This window comes from Oxyura jamaicensis, chromosome 3, assembly GCF_011077185.1.
Source record: "Oxyura jamaicensis isolate SHBP4307 breed ruddy duck chromosome 3, BPBGC_Ojam_1.0, whole genome shotgun sequence".
NCBI lineage: Eukaryota > Metazoa > Chordata > Aves > Anseriformes > Anatidae > Oxyura > Oxyura jamaicensis.
This window is the reverse complement of record NC_048895.1, coordinates 37,405,931-37,425,406: the sequence shown is the minus strand read 5'-3', so window position 1 is coordinate 37,425,406 and position 19,476 is coordinate 37,405,931. Positions and strand designations below refer to the sequence as shown.

The 19,476-nt window shown below is 38.5% G+C and overlaps 1 protein-coding gene across 8 annotated transcripts in view; it reads right to left on the bottom strand.

Moving 5' to 3' along the window:
- Positions 1 to 19,476, bottom strand: part of PLD5 (phospholipase D family member 5) — a 198,377-nt gene that overhangs the window by 121,526 nt on the left and 57,375 nt on the right. The window contains exons 1-2 of one of the 8 annotated variants that reach the window (XM_035320755.1): positions 17,958 to 18,085; positions 16,904 to 16,982 (exon numbers count right to left, since the gene is read on the bottom strand). The exons of 5 other annotated variants lie outside the window; for them this stretch is intronic. In XM_035320755.1, coding sequence (XP_035176646.1) covers positions 16,904 to 16,906 — 3 coding nt within the window. In that variant the 5' untranslated portion in view covers positions 16,907 to 16,982; positions 17,958 to 18,085. Of the gene's footprint in view, positions 1 to 16,903; positions 17,308 to 17,957; positions 18,086 to 19,476 lie in introns of those variants that run through there. 2 more of the 8 variants (XM_035320751.1, XM_035320753.1) reach the window with 2 other exon arrangements.

Genomic DNA, 19,476 nt, shown 5'->3' with positions numbered 1-19,476 from the left:
CAGAAGTGTCAGAAAACAACATCAAAGTCCCCTAAGAATACAAGAGGGTGCCAAAAACAGAAGGAGCAACAGAAGCAAGTTCTATCTACCATTTTAGATTGTCTTCATTTACAATACGTGCTCTGAAACTTTCAATAGTTTCAGTTTGTCCCAGCCCATAGCCATAGCAAATAGCTTATTACGGCTCTTATTGTTGTTTATTCTAGCCAAAATACCTTTTAAAAAAACTAAGAAACTGCGACAATTTAAAATACCAGGCAAGTATTAAAACAGTACAGGCTGACTGCCAGGAAGACCTCTCACTTTCTCCACCTGAAGTGTTTTTTTTTGTTGTTTTTGTTTTATTTGTTTTGTTTTAATGAGGGTTCAGAGAGCTTTATCCCCTCTTTGAATGCCACGCTGAGTTCTGCTCCTGCTGTAAGAGTCTTCCTAAACCATCAGTCATGTCTGAATTCTATTAAGATTTCAAATAGATTGAGCTTATAAATGCATTGCAGGTATACATAGATAGCATAGAGGCTTTAAATACCATGACTATGGAGGAATTCCCTCTTTCATTTTAGCCTCCTGACTCCAAAGGCTAGGACTTCTATCTTTAATCTCAGTACAAAAAATAAAAAAACAAACAAACAAACAACAAAAAAAGCAAAGATTTAGAGTTGGCTAAAGGAGGAAGAAAGTTGTTAATTCAGAGAGTTCTGCAGACTGGGAGCTAAAAGAAATACTGCTAAGCAAAATATTTAAAAACCACTACTTGGCTAAAACCATCTCTACGTCCCTTTCATTTCCAAAACCAAAAACAAACAAACACAAACATGCACACAAACCAAACTAAAAAAACACCCCCCAAATAATTTGTAAAATCACATCAGTGCATTATTGAAGAGCCTAATACAGTAAGAAGTTACTAACCTTAAGATTTCCTCCCCCAACATTAACAAGTGCAGTAATGAATAAACATTATTTCTTTCATTATTCAGTTTCGTAGTTAAATTACAAATCTTTTCCCAGTGGGCAGAAAGATGCAGATGATACAAAGTTAGTCACAGATGAGTAAAGAAGGCAAAGAAATGGCAGTGGGATCCACTCATGCTGAGTGGCTGGATAGTAGCATGAAATTATATAGTTACATATAACAGTGCACTAAAGTACATGTGACTCTTCCAGCTTTATTTGCAGCAAAATTAGTTTTCAATGGAGTAGTACAATCTAGAAGCAAGATCACAGTTACTGTTGGTAACTCTATGGAAACATTAACGTATTGCCCAGAGGTCAAGAAGGCCAACTGAATTACTATTAAAGAAAGAGAACACCAAAGAAAATTTCTTCACACAAATGTATAAATTCACAATGTGCCCACAACCTGAAAGCCATGCGCAGTTCTGGTCCACTAATTTCTAAAATCACGGAGCAACTGGAAGAGATATGGAAAAAGGTAAAAAGGACAATCAAAGCCCAGAATGTTTCTGTATAAAGAAAGATTAAGTAAACTGGAAGTCTTCAGCTTGGAAAAAGATTTGACTAAGGGAGGAATGTGACAGAACTATAAATTCATAAGTGACATGGAAAAGATGACTAAGAAACAGTCATTCACCATCTCATCCAATAAAAACATTACAAGACATTTGATTAATTATGTTGGCAAGTTCAAAAGGATCAGAAGAAGGTAGGTACTCCTTCACACAAGGCACTGTTATGCTGTGGAAACCCTTGCCATAGGACGATAGATGCAAGAAGTTTACACAGATTTGTAAACCTTCAGGTTTCCTCAGATTTTCTTCATGAAGGAAGAAGTTATCAACTCCAGTAACTGGAAATTAGAATGATCACTTCTGTTTTCTTCCCTCTTCCCTAGCTTCCATCAGAGACAGGACTGCTGGCTGGCTAAATACTGAGCCTGAGAAGCCTAACTGTTTTCATGTTCCCGGTACCCCTTCCCTGGAGAACAACGCTGGCTTAACACTCTAGGACTGTATTTCTGGGCATTATTGCTACAACACACCGCCCACTCAACATTAGCAACATATTCACTTATAACACAAAATAACAATACTGAATTCAACATCTCCAGAATCTTCATTCCCACCACTTTTGAGTTCAGTATCTGCAAAGGACATATAGCACTAAGGAAATAACCACATAACACAGGGTGGTATCACAGCCCTGAGGGCACCCATGGCCCTTTACAGCCCCCTGGGGCTCCCTCACCCTACCCACAGCCCAGGACCCCATTTCAGCCCCTCCCTGGGGCCACAGCCCCTGTTGCCAGTGATGCCGTAGCTGTGCCATTCTCCAGTGTCCCTCAGCCCTGTCCTGCAGAGCTGGGACCGCTCACGGTCCAACGCCCAAGCCCAACACCTGGGATTGAGGCTGTCCCTCAGTTGCCCCCCTCCCTGGTGGTGCTGGGGTGGTGGGACAGGCCCTGGCTGCCACCCCCTGTGGGAAATCTCTGCTCGCTCTGGCTCCTGTTCTCCAGGGGGCCCTGGCCTATCTGGCACACTGACTGCAGGTACCTGCTGCACAAAGCAGCAAACACCTCATGTGGAGAGGCACATACAGTCCTGGAGAAGGAAGAGAAACAGAGTTTTATTGCTGTTGCTGACGCCTCAAAACCTGCACCAAAGGACAGCCTCACTGATTGTAATTCTTAGGGCTGTACCTTGCCAACAGCAGGAGCTTACATGGGCTGCCACAGGCAGCAAAGGGCTTTCAGCTGTTCCTGCCTAGGGACTCAGAATTTTCACTTCGGAGTTACATAGCATTACAACTCTCTACGTGCATAGTAAAGAGTGACCATACAATCAGATTTTGTATCTACTTAACTTAAAACACACCAAAGCCATGCTATCTGGTTGCCCATAGATGATAATTGCCTATTTAGTTGAACTGCCTTGCGTTTACCACAGTTTCAGATTCCACCTGTACACTCTGCATATGTGTAGGAACTTGTTAAGCTTTTTGAGCCTGAGCTCACAGCTTATACAGGAGACTTTGAAATATCTAGTCTGAAGGACTTTTTCAAGGTTTCTTTCTTGTACATTAGTGTAGAGTGAAGATTAACATTAACCTGTCAGTGGTATCTAGTCACCATTACAAAGGAGATGTATTACTTGGGGAAAAAAAATAAGGTAATTCAACCCGTGGGCAGTTTAGTAAATTTTATTCATGACATAGGAAGAAGAGGAAAACTAAGACACTCCTTTACAGAAATCTTTAAAAACGTAAGGCCATTAGTAGTTGGATTTATGATGGTAATAACATACTTGAGTTGCTGGGGTTTATTAAAATTAATTACCTTAATAAAAACAACAGCGATAGCTACATATAAACAGCATCTACACAAATGTAGAAAACTGGCTTCAATGGCGAAAAAACAAAGCTATTAGTAACAGTGTCCAAAGTAAAGCAACATCTGACGTGATCTATCAAAAAAGCAATCCTACCTATTTAAACCCAGATAGTAATGTATTAGTTCTAGCCTTCAGAGACATACCTTTTTTTCTTCATTATTGTACAGGACCTTGGAGCTTTCTAGTCCCAAACACTGCGAGATGTTCTGTGTCAAATCACAACTTCCAGAGAGCAAGATTCATGAAGACAGAAGTTACATTTTTACTTGCTTTTTATTTTAAGAATTAGGGTAGTTAAGCAAAAGTAATGCTTGTCTAGCTTAAGAACAGCCTTTTTATCTATTGATATACATGATTTCACACGTATATATTTCAGACAAATAAAAGCAGCAATGAAAATGAGTCTCATTGACTGCATACACAGGGGTACTATGTTCTTTGGCTATATGGCCTGCTCCTCTTTCACAAATTATAATGGAAGATAAATCTATTCCAGCAGTACGTCACAGACACCTGAGAAGTGCAGTCCTCAGAATTATCTCTGTTTTGCCTTTAGTAGACATTTTAGTAAGTTGTTTTTTTCTTGATTTGAATAGACTGATTATAACAAAGGGTAGAGCTATTTATCACCACTGAAAAGTAGAAAGGACAGGTTTCAGCTCCCTGAGTTGCTATAATTATGAAGGACTTGGTATGACAACTCTCATTAAATAGGAGGAGTCATACACTCAATGTCAGTCAATGAAGCAAGATCCATTGAATTTAATGGAACAACTGGCACAAAAGTCACTATGTTGGTATCATTAATATTAATGAAAAAGTACTGCTAGTCCCACTGGAAACTTGACAAGGCACTACCTGATAAAAATCTCTCAAACAGAATTAACAACTAACCAATCACATAGGGAAGATAACTGCCATCACCACTTCACAGCTAAATAACCTAGGTAAAACGTGTCTTGCCTGTGGTCAGCCAACACAGAGGAGACACAAAAACACGCAGCCCGTTGTAGCTGGGCAATCTCTGGCTAGTTCTTTGGGAAGTCTCAACAGAGCAAATAGGAGTTTATTCTCTTCTATAATTTAACAGCGCTCTCATGATCTAAACCCAAGTCCTTTCTGTCCTGCATAGGTTTGAGGAGTATTTGCAATGGGCAAACCACCAGCAGTAAAAAATACATGATCAATGTCAATTCTGTGAATAACTCAGAGCTTACCAGGCCATGATTCTAGGAACACAGAGCCAGCTATGTAAAGATTAAAGTTATTCAAATAGAAAGAGAGAAAAAAAAAAAAAAGGCAATTTAAAAAAATAAATTCAGTTGACACCAGTAAAACAAGGTTAACAAGGACTCTCAAAAACAGAAATTTTTTACAGTGTTATGAAGCAGGATCTCACTCCTAACTTAAAAATACATTTTAACATCTCCATAACAGACCCACATTCCTTACACCTACAAATGTAAATCCGCTATGAAATTATTTTCTGGATTACTGGTTTCTAAAACTTAAGAACACCTAATATGCATCAAGACAGCAAAACAGCACTCCTTGCCTTCTACAGCATTGATTCTTCAGGTAGGAAGAATATATTCCAATTCAGATGATGAATGAGATGTTTGCCGTTTTCTCTTATGCACTCTGCCCACTTCTCTTCATTTAAAGAAGATGCAACATGTATGAGACCAATGCTGATAGCCCAATTAGAGTTACATTAATGCACCACGAATTTCTTAGAGCAACACTAAAAGCAGCAATGCATCTTGAATTTAGATGCTGAAAAGGTTCATAAATTTAGACTGTCAATAACATTTTTGTATTATACAGTCTGCAGGAAGAAAAGCAGGAAAATTTACAGCTTTTTCTCTAAACTTAAGCAATGAACTTGAACGTATAGCCTGACTTTTAAAAGCTATGAAAAATTATTCAGTAATTCATAATGGCGTTCAAAGAATAAGAATCCCCTCTGTGACTTTAGTGACCAGAGAATAATTTTCCTTCATGCTCGCTGTCTTAACATACCCTCATTTTCATTTATGTTTTGCTTTTAAAAAGCCAAATCAAAGACTCTCTGCCAAATCAAGGCATGCACAACTCTACCCTGCAGAAGACAATGTCTTCCACTCCAAAAAGTTCAAAACTCTGCGTTAATTTTCAACCAAACAACTCCCTAAACTGATTCATTTCAAGTGATGGCACTGGCTAGAGGAAAGGGACAGGCCTGAGGCAGGATGGCAGTATGCAGCCTGAACTGGGTCATTTAAGTTGCCTTGCACAGCTTGAATAGAGATGATCTTGACAGCCTCCAGGAAAACCTTTCCCCTCACTGCAGAAGCTGCACTGAACAAAAGTTGTTATGAACCATTGTAGCTGTTTGAGACAGACACTTTAAGTTGGGGTATGTGAGCATTCTTTCTGTATTTCCGTTTTCAGCCATACTAGAGCATAGACATACGAAATTAAAAGATTCCATGGATATGCTCCACTCTTGCTGCCTTGTTACTTTTGTTCAAACATTTGCAAATTCACGGTGGTCACTAGAGATCAGCAGAATGATTCTGTCAATGCTCTTCCATAATTTTCAGGCTGAAACACAGGACCTGTAAAACTTGGAAGGCAAATGCACAATTCTTGTTGAAAAGACCATGTGCTTCCCAGACAATTTTCTAGGAGTCCTAGGTGATTTGTAGCTATCAGGATTCATACTTTACATCTATCTCAACAAAAGTCACCACCAAGAAAAAATGAAGGCTACAATTTTAATATTTTAGAATGAATTCACAGATTTTCCACTTCTACATCTAATGTGCAAATAGCATCCCAAGACTTTTTGCTGAAGGCTTCAGCACCAGAACTCCTCGGAAATCCTTTTCTCTCAGCACTGAGCAGGGAAAACTCTGCTTACTTTATGAGATCATCTGTCACCAGTGCTAAACACAATTTAGTATCAGGATCAACGTTGTGATCTTGATGATGGTTTGCAGACTGAAGATAGGTTTACACAGTATGAATTCACCCAATTTTTAGCTGCACTGTCTTATAGGCTGAAAGGCAAATATAGGCCATTTTCTGACAATGCTTATGCATTTTGAGGGCAAAGACCTGATGGTAGAAAGATTTCCTCTTTCAAGTCTTCCCCCCACCTCAAGAAAAGTTGTGGCACACTGACAAAACAGCATGAGGAAGTTTGGACTGCCACTGTCTAGGGAGCACATAGTCCGTGGGCAGGCAGACTATTTCATTTGCCAGAGCTGTCAAGCCAGCCCTTTCTACAAACACTAGCTTAAGACAAAATAAAAGAAAAAATATAATAAAATGTTTTAAAAGCTGCATGCAGAGTGCTGAAGCAAATGCATAGTAATTAACTGGTTTCCTGGGCAACCAAGAGCAAAACGATCAAATCCGCCTGCTTAAAATTAGATTTTTAAATTTACATTTAGACATTTAAGAGTTGCACAACTTCCAGGTGTTTTGAGCTGCAGCTGTTTTGATTAACTGCACCTCTAGTGAAGTAGAGAAGAGACAGACCACAGTTTTTGGAATATAAACTCAGTAAGATTCCTCTTCTCCATTCTGACTTCAGGATGAAGTATAGAAAGGGCCCAACTTGCCAATGCATCAGCACCCACCAGCTGTCAGCAGAAGTGACCTTTCAAAAATCTGAACAAGGTAAGACTCTAAATGTAAGCATTAAGAATAGATATGTCTGCCTACCTAAACACAGGCACAAATGTAGCCTGCAGTACATAACACGAAAGGAGAGCTTAAAATCTGACTGACTTTAGGGGAAAATTAATGGCACAAACCTGAGAAGAAAGCTTGGAAAATGGCCTCTCTCATCCCCCTCTGTATCTGCATTTCTTGAAAGGGGCAACAGCGAAATGACACAGGTCATGCGGTTAGTTCTCTGCATAAATCCACTCGACTATTCCCGTCATCCCGGTGGGCTTCCCGCCTCACAAGCCCAGTCTGGGTGCTCTGTGTGCACTGCACATCTTTTTGGCTTTCTGTTTGTCAGTATCTGCAAGCACAAAATCTCTGTAATGAGCCGTGCAGCAATGACTTAAAGAATTACTTTGAAATTTTATTTACCACATGAAAAATGAAACGTGCACGCTGGCAGATGGGCAATCATAAAAGAGGTTTTGGACTAAATCATTTTTATTTCAGGAATAGATAAGCTCTTGTGCAGTTTTCTAAACCAAGGAATCAGACATCTGGAGACCTAATTGTCTTAGCTTAAAGCTTCTTTCAATACTATTTTTTTTGCATCTTTTGGTACGTAGGAGGCTATGTACATGTGAAGGAAAATGGCATTAACTGGCTAATCAGTGATTTCACATTCCTTACAGATAAAGCCTATCATGCATGTTTTTCTCTGGTTTGTACAAAATACTGGCCAGTTCCTGGTGTAAATTAGCAAAATGACTGGATTCTCACTAAGTCCAGGTAGATTACAATGCTGTAGGAGAAATAGCACGTGCATGTAGTTCACCAACAAGAAGTCAGAAGATAACCTGCTGGAAAGAAATATGAAAAAAAAAAAAAAAGGTAGTCTTCTGCAGTTCACTCCTTTTATTTATTTATGAGAGAGAGAGAGAGAATATGCACTCTGAAAGTGGAAAAAAAAAAAGAACAAAAATCCACCAACAAGTGACAGGTGGTAAAGATGTATCTGAATTATGTTTCAACTCTTTAAGGGATAGAGTCATGGGAATTTTCATCTTTCAAAATAATTTGAAATCTTCTGAATGTTAATTCTCTACGGTATTTCCTAGAAGCTTTTCTTCACTAATTTAAGCAAGAACAAACAACACTGAATTTTAATTAACTGTCAGGTACATCAGTGTATATTCCAAGCCTCCTCCAGGAAGCAACTATTTTAGAATTTAAGACAGGAGAGCGTTTATAACACAATAAATGATATGCTTCTCACTGCAGCCTGGTGAGTGCCAAGCCCTAAAGGTAGTAACGGTTTAAAACAAAGCACCGTCTTCTCTGTCTTGTACCCATTTCTCCAGAGAGTACCGTCCATTCAGAAATTATGCTTTTGATTTAAAAAATATATACACATTTACACAACATAGTCTGAGATCAGAGACTCAACAGAAGATACACATGTCACTACTGAAAATACAAGAGACCTCTGTGAGGTCAGGATAAGATCTTCATATCTAGATTCTACAGAGTTTGCCATATCTCGCTATAGATTTCACTTTGACCATTAAAAATAACAGCACCTATTTAAAAAAAAGCCAGACTGTTGTACAGGTTTGTGTTATGATTCCTCTTAAAACTGAACAAAACAGCTTCATGGTTTTGGCTGGGATTTCGCTGAAATTAACATATATTGAATCCACCTATCTTTCCCCAATTGATAAGATACATCAAGGTCTAAAACCTCTGCTGCTCTCTGTGGATCACACAACACTGCAACACAGCAGAGGTGGTGAGAACACTCAGCTGCATGCACAGCTCTGGTAATCACACCTTGTCTCAGCATAGTACAAAGACAGTTGCAATATCCTAACCTAACTCTTTCTCAGTAACAAAAGTTTGCGGGAAAGCAAGCTGATATGAGCCTGTCTTTAAAACTGAGAGCAATGAGTAAGCTCCCATTTTTCAGCTATGGATTGCATATGGTTCAACATTTTCAGCACTGCCATGGATTGCACCAGTTTACAGTTTTTAAACACCAGTTAAGTCATTTGATAGCACCAATGAAACCTCCCCAAAACAAATGATGGTGAAAAGCAATTGCCACAGCATGCTTTCTACTGCCCTTCTTCTGTCAGGTGTGGAAACAAAATATTATGAAGCAACCTCTTTTGCTTGGTGAAAGAAACACTCACCGGTGGTGGGTGCAGGCAGGGGGAGGGGGTGAGCACAGGTCTTGGCCCAGGCCCTCGTGGCAGCAGTGCCTGGCTGAGGGCCAACGCACCCAGCACCCTCTGGTCACATGGGCGCATCCTGCTGAAGGTTTCTTGGGCAGCCCGAAGAGCATAGCCTCCTATGTGGGGTTTGGCCAAGAGTTTTTCTAGGTGCCTAAGCTGTCCAGTCTTGGAGCAAAAGCCATCACACATGCCACCTACAGCTTTATTTGGAGACAGTTAAAACAAACAAGATCCACTGAAGCTTTTTTCTTCCCACAGAAAGTGGAAGAGTAGTGGGAACTGGAGTATTTTTTGACTGTTTAGGAAGTGATTAATCCCAGAAAAGTCACAACACACTTTACGCAGTAGTAAGTACTTGCAAGATTTAGCCCTAAGGAACTGACTTTGTTTCCATATCAAATGTCTGAGTCACCTCTGAATTACTTTCTAAGTAACATAGGATTTAGCAGCAGGTGAATTAATATTGTCACCTATTCTGGACATTCTTTAAAGAAAAATGGGTATGATCTGATAACAGTACATACCACGTACCTAATTTAAAGGGTGATAAATAGACTGGAAAATGTATGTCTTCAGAAAACTTTCATAGTCCCCATATTTCTGCAAAAGCAAATGATTTTTAAGCTATGAAACAAACTTTGACAATAGTGGCCAGTATTAGTTAATATATGGGAATGTTAATATAGATATTAACATTCCCACCGAATAATACATCAATAATGATTTGATCTGAAATTCCTTTCTGAAGAGACAAAGACTATTAGAAAAAATAGTACTTTACAGGTAGGAAACAACATATTCAGAAAAACTCTACACCACTAGAAAATTAATAACACGTACTATAACTCCAGGGAAGTATTTTTTTTCCTATTCCATTTCCATATTGGATATTCCATAAATGGATATTCCATATCCATTTCTATTAAGTACTTTCTCAAGCATCGTCTTGCAGGTATCCTTTACATACATGCATTTAATTATATTGTTCCTGAAAAATCCTCCTACTCTCTCCGTCTCTGACTGGAAGCATATAAATGCTTCCCCACTACCATCAGCAGTGTCACAGAACAGAGTGAATATTTCACTGGTTTTGGACCATTAAAATAATCCACATCAAATGTCCTACTTCCATAAATGCGTGCTAGAGAAATCATAAGGCTACTACAAATAGTAAGACTATTAAGGGCATTCTACATCAACATTCATTAGCAGTCTTTTAACATTTATTCACCCTTCAGATTCTGCTACAAATATTTTTATATTTCCTTTTGTTGAAAAGAGAGTCTAATCAGCTGTGAAGCCAACTTTGGCAAATGTATAAAAGAGGCACAGCATTTGCAGGACGTGTGACATACAAGCAAGCCAAAAAGGACTACAGATATTAACGTAACACAAAGTCATAGGCTCGTAAGTTCCAAAGTACCGTAAAATAACCATCCTGCTATAATACTGTTAAGAAACTGCAACTTCTCTCTTTTGTTTCATAGCATCATGAATGGTTTCTTCAGTTAGTTTGTTTGCATTCATGAGGATTTTAAGGAGATCCAAAACCGACACAGTAGAAAGATTCATATTTATCCCGGTATGTTCTTATATTCGTTGGCTTCTCCCAGGCGCTTTGCTGTATATGCCTATGTCCTATTAGGCTGCAGCACTGCTCCCCCTCTGAAGTGAAATACCAAAACACTCACTTGGTAAGAGTTATGTGCATTAATCCCAAGAAGGCAATTGTTTTTCTTAAAGACAAGAACAAACGACAGTTTTCTGCAAAGGCGCACACTGTATTGTTCCTGTTTTTTCCTTCCAACAAACTTCTCATCCAAAATTATGGCCACCTGTTTGCTTGGGACCTAGCAGTACAAGTTACCTGCCAACTCCAAGTCATGAAATCTGCCACTAAGACTAAAGATTCTTTCAAGACTTGGTCCTTCAAGATCTTCTGCAACTTATTAGAGCCCAAACTGAGCGATTATTAGGCTTGGATGACAAATACATGAAAGACTTTGAAATGGAAAGTACAGGAGGCACAGGTGGAAAAGAAGGAACTGCCTATCACTTGCTGGCTACAGGGCCACACCAACACTGAGGCACAACTGAAATGCAGCCCACAACCAGCCCAAGTGTACAGAGAGGAAGCAGCTCATAACATTTCATGATGGCTTCTGCAGCAAACAGATGAGAGCTGAGACTCCAATATAATTTGCCTGTAGCATTCCTAGTGTGCTGTATTCATCCCTCACATAAAACCCGTTTTCTCATGCTTTGCATGTATAAGAAAGCCAATTTTCTCTCTAACTGTGCTGTAGGGGAAGAATTATTAGATGTAATAGCTGCTTTTGTGACTGATCCTCTGTAATAGTGGAATGAACAGTAGCATAAAAAAAAGGTTTCTTTCTAACATGCCTATCACTTTCGACAATCCTTTAAAGAGAAAAATAAGAAAATTAACAGCAGTGCGAGCAGTAAGTTTTATATAGTCAGAAAATAACGTAACAAAGCCAAAGTGAGAAAAAAAAAAAAAAAAATCATAAACACATTTTCTGACCAGTTTTGCAGGCTGGTTTCAGTCAATGGAAGATTTTTTATTTTTACCTGAATGGCTCAGAGGTCTACAGAGTGGCTCCTCAGTTACTCAGGACCCAGTTATCTTTGACAGTGTGTTTGGCCCAAATCAATGATATATCATTCCAAAACTTTTGTAACTTTCTCTCCAGAACTAATGCTGATAAAATCTGTATAACAACAAAGATTTTCCTTACTGAACACGAAGAACAAAAGCTATTAAAAATATTGTCAGGGAAGAAGTAAAATGGGAGGTACAGTACTACAGCATCCTTCTCCTTGCCATTTTTCCCAAATGAGTCTCCACTCTCAGTTATCTTATGACCAAATAAATACCCATTATATTGCCACAAAGAGTTCTCCTTGTTACTAGATATGTGTATGGCACATGCCCAGTATAGGAAAAAACAAGTCAGCAGTCTCTAGGCTGGTAGCCTGACAGACGTGCACCGTCTGCTATCCTGTGCCAAGGAGTAAAGCTACATCCCATCGCATAATTGGGAGACAGGACTGCAACACACAGTCCTCAGAACATTTCTGACCTACCCAAAAGGTCAGCACTGCCAAGTTAAAGCTATGACTACTAAAGCCATCTTGCTATGGGAATGGAGGCAGAAGGCCTGTGGGTTTCAACACACTATTTGTCTCTCTCTTCAACCAAATGAAGATCTACACTAGAAGCTGACAAAACTTCCTTCTGACTGAGTCTCATTCCAAAATCTTCATGGATCCAAAAGCTTTAGTCATATACCTGAGGTGAACGTTGCTGAGCTGAGGGGAAGCAGAGCTCCTGGCACAGCCCCAGGGCAGTAGATGACACTTGTCTCAGAGTTCTCCACTGCATTATTACATGATAAATAGAGCTCACTGTGCAGCTGTATCCCCAGATGACACAGCCACATTGGAAAACATACTTAAAGAAAATCTTCTTAACAACTGAGATACCCAGTAGACTGAAAACTAAGTGCAAGAGCTGGAGGTACAGAGCTTCCCATCACCATGCTGTGCAGTGGAGCAAGCCTGGAAATCCAGCCAAACTGTGCAAGAGTCTCCCACCAGCACACACTAACCAGCCTCGGATCTGACGAGATCACGCTCCTTATACAAGCACTGGAAGCACACACATCCTTCTGTGCACAGCTCCATAACTGATTCCTCTTACATCTCCATGCTATCAATTGGTATAGAGTTGTCAGTACTCTTCCGTCTTCTCCCAGCCTTTTTATCTATTTATTTGTGTAGAAGGTCCACTCCAAGCCTCAACCTTAATTTTCTGTAGTATTCTCAATAAGGTCATGATGTATGTGAGCAATTACGTGCAGCAAAACATGGCCTTGTTATGAAACTCGTAACACATATGGGCAACAGTTTTGTCCTGATATTTAAAAATTAGTGCACATGCTCTAACATGAACATCAACAGATGCAGAAAAAAATATGTATTATCTACCCACCTTCTGACTTTAGCTCTATTTCTCAGGAAGCTGCTCCCTTTAATTATTTCACCTAGAGACCAGACTGACCTTTTCCCCTGTCTTCATTTTCTCCAGCCTTCCCTTTTGATGGCATGACAGAATAAAAGCCAACAGGACAGAATAAGGCTAAAAGCATCCCTTCTTAATAGTTTCTCTGTATATTACCCAGATGAAGGAATAAAACCCTGTCTTGAACAGACACAGCAGACATGCTAATACATTATGTAAACCACAGCAAATAATTTATAACTCCCTGAAAGCATCTCGTTTTATGTTGTGCTGCCAGTGTAATGGCACAATTTAAAACATAGATTTCAGGGAGCTAAACTTGATATGTGGAGTATACTGATAATAATCAAAAGGAAAGCAACTTAAAAAAAATCCACCACCACAAAAAAAAAACAACAACAAAAAAAAAACACTATTCCAGTTTATAAATCCTTGCATAAACCTTGTAACCTTGTTTCTGTCACATTTTGTTCACTGAAAGTATTCAGGCTCCATAAACATGGATGTTGAGATTTCAAAACACACACTCTTTTCATTATAAATAAACTCAAGTATATACTTGGAGATATTTCAGCATTACATTTCAATTAAAGGTCAGAGTGCTTATCTTTTCCTCCTCTACACAAACAGTATTTATGGAGCATGTAAAGTATGTACTTCATTCTACGTATGGTGCACAAACTTGCTGGTGTGGTAAACAGCCTGCCCCACAGCTATAGCATATCACCTGAACAAAACTGCCCAAAGTTAGTTGAGGTACATAAATTAGTACTAAGTACACACAATCCATGATTTTACCAAAACTGTACTGTATTAGATTTCTTCTTTTTGGAATAAATACGTTCAGCAGTAGTATTATGAGAGCCAGCATGAATGGACACACTGTTTTTTTGTTTTTACCAAGAAGGTGGAAGAAGAACAAGGCAAACAACTAGAACTGTAAAATTTGAGGATATTACCAAATATTGTGTCAAGTTCATAGCAGGTACAAAGCTATTGTTCCCCCTCATATTCCCCTATGTGTAAAATATAGTTCAAATATGTATAGCAGTATCTTAAAATACAGGATTATATTTTCAGGCAGATCACCGGACCTCTGTTTAGACATGAGGATTTTTAAAAAGTATTTAACCTAAATTCATTTGGATGAATGTTATACCCAATTGATGAGGTGGTTGTTATGTTTTGTGGGTTTGTCTTTTTTTGTTAAATTTTACACTAAAAAGACACAAACTTCACTGTACCGAACATCTCTTGCACTAATCCTAGATCACACTTCATTAGAAGTTCCAAGTACAATAGTTATGCTTACCACCTCCCAATTTTTCAAGTAAGGCTCGTACATTATTCATTTTTGCCGTTATTTACAAATAATACTTTGAATAATTAAACCTAGGTATCTAAAGCATTTGACAGTTTGCAGTGTTAGCCCCTCTATAACAACTGAGTATTTGCATTCTGAAAGAACTCTTCTCCCATTAAAATTGTAAGAGGCCACTCCACTTGGACTGGATGAGCCATTTATTTCACAGCTGACTATTATTAAGGGTTCTTCATTTGGGAGACTGGAGAGATTCGTTTTTCTTTTCTACCGCCACCCCTTGCCCTATGACCAACATATGCAAGATCCTTTCCCAAGCAATCCAAACTGAAAGACAGATCCCTTGTGATCTGCCTGCACTAATTACCGAACTAATCCATGTCAAGCAGGACACAAAGCAAGTTTACTTTACCTTAAACGTTATCAAGAGCAAATACATGGCAGTACATGAATGCTTTTGTTTCTAGAAGGGAATGTTTTCTTTAATTTCCTGTAATGGAAGGATATCTGCATTTGACTTCTATAGGAACTACAAAACCACACACCTGGAAATACATTTAACTTCATTTGTAATTTATCAAGTTTGGTGTTCATAATGAGAAAAAGCAGCCAGATCTCCTGTCTCCAATCCTTTCCTGTATCAAAATTTCAAAACTAGGCATTATCAACTATGAGCACCTTGTTTTCAGAAAATAAACATTATTCTAAAGTCTCCTCAGTACTACAGAAGTACTTAATGCATAGCAGTATTTAATGTATATTCAATGTTGGGCATTTTTGACAAGAAATTAGTAGCAGAAGAAATGTTAATGCTTAGATTCATACTTAATATCTTTCCAAGAAGCTTAAGTGTGTTTTCCTTTCAGTTATTGATTTCCTAATCTATGGTGCATGTTGAGAAGGAAAACATAAATCTTTAATATATCAAAATGTGTTTACAGTCATAACCTGGAGCATATAGGCCAAGATAACAACTTACTATTTACTGTACTTCAGTATTTAAAGTCTCTCTACACAGTAAATCCACTTCAAATAAAAAAAGATCAGACAGCATTCAGGGATGGTTTTTAGCTCTTCCATTCTAGTTTTCATACTGCTGAGCAACAACAAATACAACAGAAAGACGAAAAATAGCAAATCAGACATAGTTTCACATCTGCTGTACACTTTTCAAACTCCCATAGTTGCTCTTTTAAAATTCTCTGCTACCATTTGAATCACAAAGAGAATAATTTCCCACACATCAGCTGGGCTGTCAAGTAAGCATATTTCAGTACTCTCCAGACTTATTTAGTAATTTGTTTTCCTTTCACCCTGACACACTGTAATTCCATAATCAATGCATTCCTGGACTTCAGTATGCACTTAAAATGAATGGCTGAGTTCCCATATAGGAGATTGTTTTTTTTTTTTTTTTTTTTTTTTTTTAATTGAAATATGCATTAAACCCAGTCTTGAAAAGGATTCTTGGGAGTAAGCAGTACCCAGATATGCATTTCCACCCACCAATACTTTAATATCTAAAAAAAAACACTAATAAAAATATTTTATTGCATCTTCAGGCATTGTTTAAACTACTAGTAACACTGGTATTGATTTGTAATAATTTCAGATTTTATATTCACCTGTTTTACTTCTATTGTTTTTATATTCACAGTAGAATATTTAAATCATTACAGAGAATAAAATCACTATCCCAAGAAGTTCTCCTTGGTTATTCCCCCCCCTCCCCCCCCAACACTAGAGAAACACAACGTAACTGACAGGTCTTCACAGATCGAAAACCCGGGAAAATAAAAACTTCATAATTCCCTAAAAGTCAAAAGGTATCTACTAAGCATTTCTGTTCTTTAAAACAAACAAACAGAACACAACACCTAAAAGAAAAAATGTAAACGTACAACCTATATAAGCAATCAGCACAGGTTTATTCATACTTTTCTGAATAAAGTCTCTGTCAGTGGTAATTAATGCAAAATTATATTAAAAGCCCATGCAGCTGTCCTTCTGCAATGGAACAAGTAGACAGGCTTACATTTTACATCCAATTCTAGTCAGCAGTCTTTCCCAATTTTAAAAGATTTTATATAAGCTGTACAACATGTTCAATGCCAAAGATATTTGTCACCAACTTGCTTTGCTGATCTTATCCAGCAAAACATTGATAATGCCACTGTATCTTACACACTGTTCTTGGTTTAAATACTGTTTCCCTACTAATTTCATCATCACCTTTTAAGCATTCTTTTCTGAGTAATAATCCACAACTGGTGAAAAGTAAAGAGCTTCTTACCATTCTGATCCAGTATTTTCCCCGTCTCTGGAGTCCAGCAGCAAGGAGCTGTTGCACTGCTTACTACAGACACCGGAGGCTTTGGAAGCAGAGAATGTTTTATGTGGTTAAAATGTATCACCACTGATTATATTTCAGTCCCTCAATTCCTAGCCTTGATGCTCTGGAAATCAGCCAATCCAAGCAATAAAGAGGTTTGCAATAATAAGTTGCAGAATTTTCACAGCAAATGCTTCACGAAAATGTTTTGCTTCTTGATACTTGTTTTTTATATCCACTAAATGTTAAAATAAATCCTGGCTCCCTCTTCCCTCCTCCTCCTCCTCCTCCTTTTTTTCCCCTTCAAAATGAGATTCATATATTGTTCACAAGGGACTTTAGCACTTGCTACAGCTAGGCACAGTGCAGACAGGCATCATGCCAGATTACGCATACATCTCTGCCAAGATACCTGAATCTTGACTCGCAACACACCCTGTTATTCCAAACACGGATCTTCCTAAGGCAAAGCTCTTAAGTTTGCCAAAACACACAGTGTTTTTGTGAAGCAGCCAAATGCCCCTTCAGATTACTAAGGATTATTTGCAATGTGGTTGTTCTTTGTTGGCTTTTTTAGAAAACACTTTTTCCTAGTGAAGACAAGGTGGTAAGTTCCAAAGGGATAAAATGATCAAAGCGGCACTTCTACTACACACTTCTACCACATGCTTCTACACCCATCCCTCTCAAAAATACACACCACAGAAAATCGCTCTGCAATGCTGTGACTATGATTAATTACTTAGTTCATATTATAACAGTCTTGGTGTTCCCAGTAACAGCCCAGGATGCTGCTGTGCTAGGGATACAAAAAAGGGAACAAAGTCCATGGAGTTTACTGTCAGAGAACGCACTAAAAATGATGAACAGGGATACTGAATCAAAGCAGACGATAATGCCTAGTTTAACGGGTACTTACAATAATACCCCAGCAACTTGGCCATTTCCAAGCCTTTTTGGGGATCACAATAAATGAGTTTTAGAGAAAGCCTCCAGAGTCTCCTGAAGATCCTACCTTGGAGATGCTCTCAAGGAGCAAGCATATCATTGTGTGAAATTTTGATGAATGGATGAAAGAGGATGGAGTGATACTTCTGCCATGACTGAGAGTTCATAAAGGTCCAGGAAAGTTAAGACCATGCTCTGTGTAAGGAAGAAAAAGAAATTCAGAAAAGATGCTCACATCTTTTTGTAACAGGATACAATAACAATTTCCACGGGATCTGTTTGAATGTGTATGACAATGCAGGTCTGACCTGAAGGAAAGCAAGAAAAAGGATGATGGACTAATTGGGAAGCAAGTTGAAATTTAAATTCTTTGCTGAAACAGCAGTGAACTTATTTTAAAATAAGTTAAATAAAATTTAGATATCAATAACACTGATATTTATTTTGAACACAGATAAAGTTCAAAGCAATAAGTGACATGTATGTTATGGATATCATGGCGAGATAGGTTGTTTCCCAGAGCTACAAGGAAGCAGAAGTAGAGGAGTTTACAGGAGGCCTGTTTTAGCTAGATTATCTAGCTCAACATCCACAAAAAGCTCTCTTCAGTTCTGGCTGAAGAAGAAAGGTCTGAAATAAACATATTTGCAAATCTCTCTATGACAAAGATGAATTTGATTACATTTACAGATGAGAGCATCTGGTACAAATGAATAAAAAAAAAAAAAGGAACTACAGTTCAACCCCTAAGAAACACAGCAAGATAGAGTGGAAAGAGGCATTGAAAGAATGATTAAGAATACAAGTGGGGAAAATTAGGGAAAACAGGCTCTGCTTCCCTGAAAACAGAATTTCATGAAGAAAATGGGCAACAGTATCTAAGATAGCCGCTATGCTACAGGAAATCAGAACAGAGGACTGGCTTTTTTACTTGACCAGAAAGCTGACCACAGGAACTTTGCCATGAGCAGTTTCAGCAACATGCAAGGAGCAGGAGCTGCACTGTGAAGTGCCCAGCACCACACCACAACTTAGGCAGGGACAGGAAACAACTCATACAGCCACGTGGGTTGGGCTGTTAATGGACACAAATTCACACAAAGATACCTACTGGGAGAGTGATCAAATGCTGAATATGAAGACACGCAGCCACCACCTGCCTGCGTGGGTTTCTGCAGTAAGTCTGTATGAAGTGGGGTGATATGACCCCATGACATACAAACCTCACAGTTTTAAGTCTGCCTCTCAGGCAAGGCAGCCAGGATGCTTCTGTTTTGTTAATGAACAGTTAAGAATTATTTGAATGCATACAGATTTCAGAGTGAATTCTGTCACCATCTTCTCATAATTAAAACACACCTCCCAAATTCAAGTGCAAATATCATCTCCCAAACTCAGCTAAAAGACATTTCTGCACAGAACAAGCATTATCAATACAACTGTACAGGCATTAAAAATATTCAAGTTAATAGACTTACTTTAACATGAGCACTCTTGCTTCAAAAGGTCATCTTTTTCACTTAAACTCCTTCCAACATACACGCTGAGTGTCCACATGGTAAAAATTATATGATGGTATAAATGCA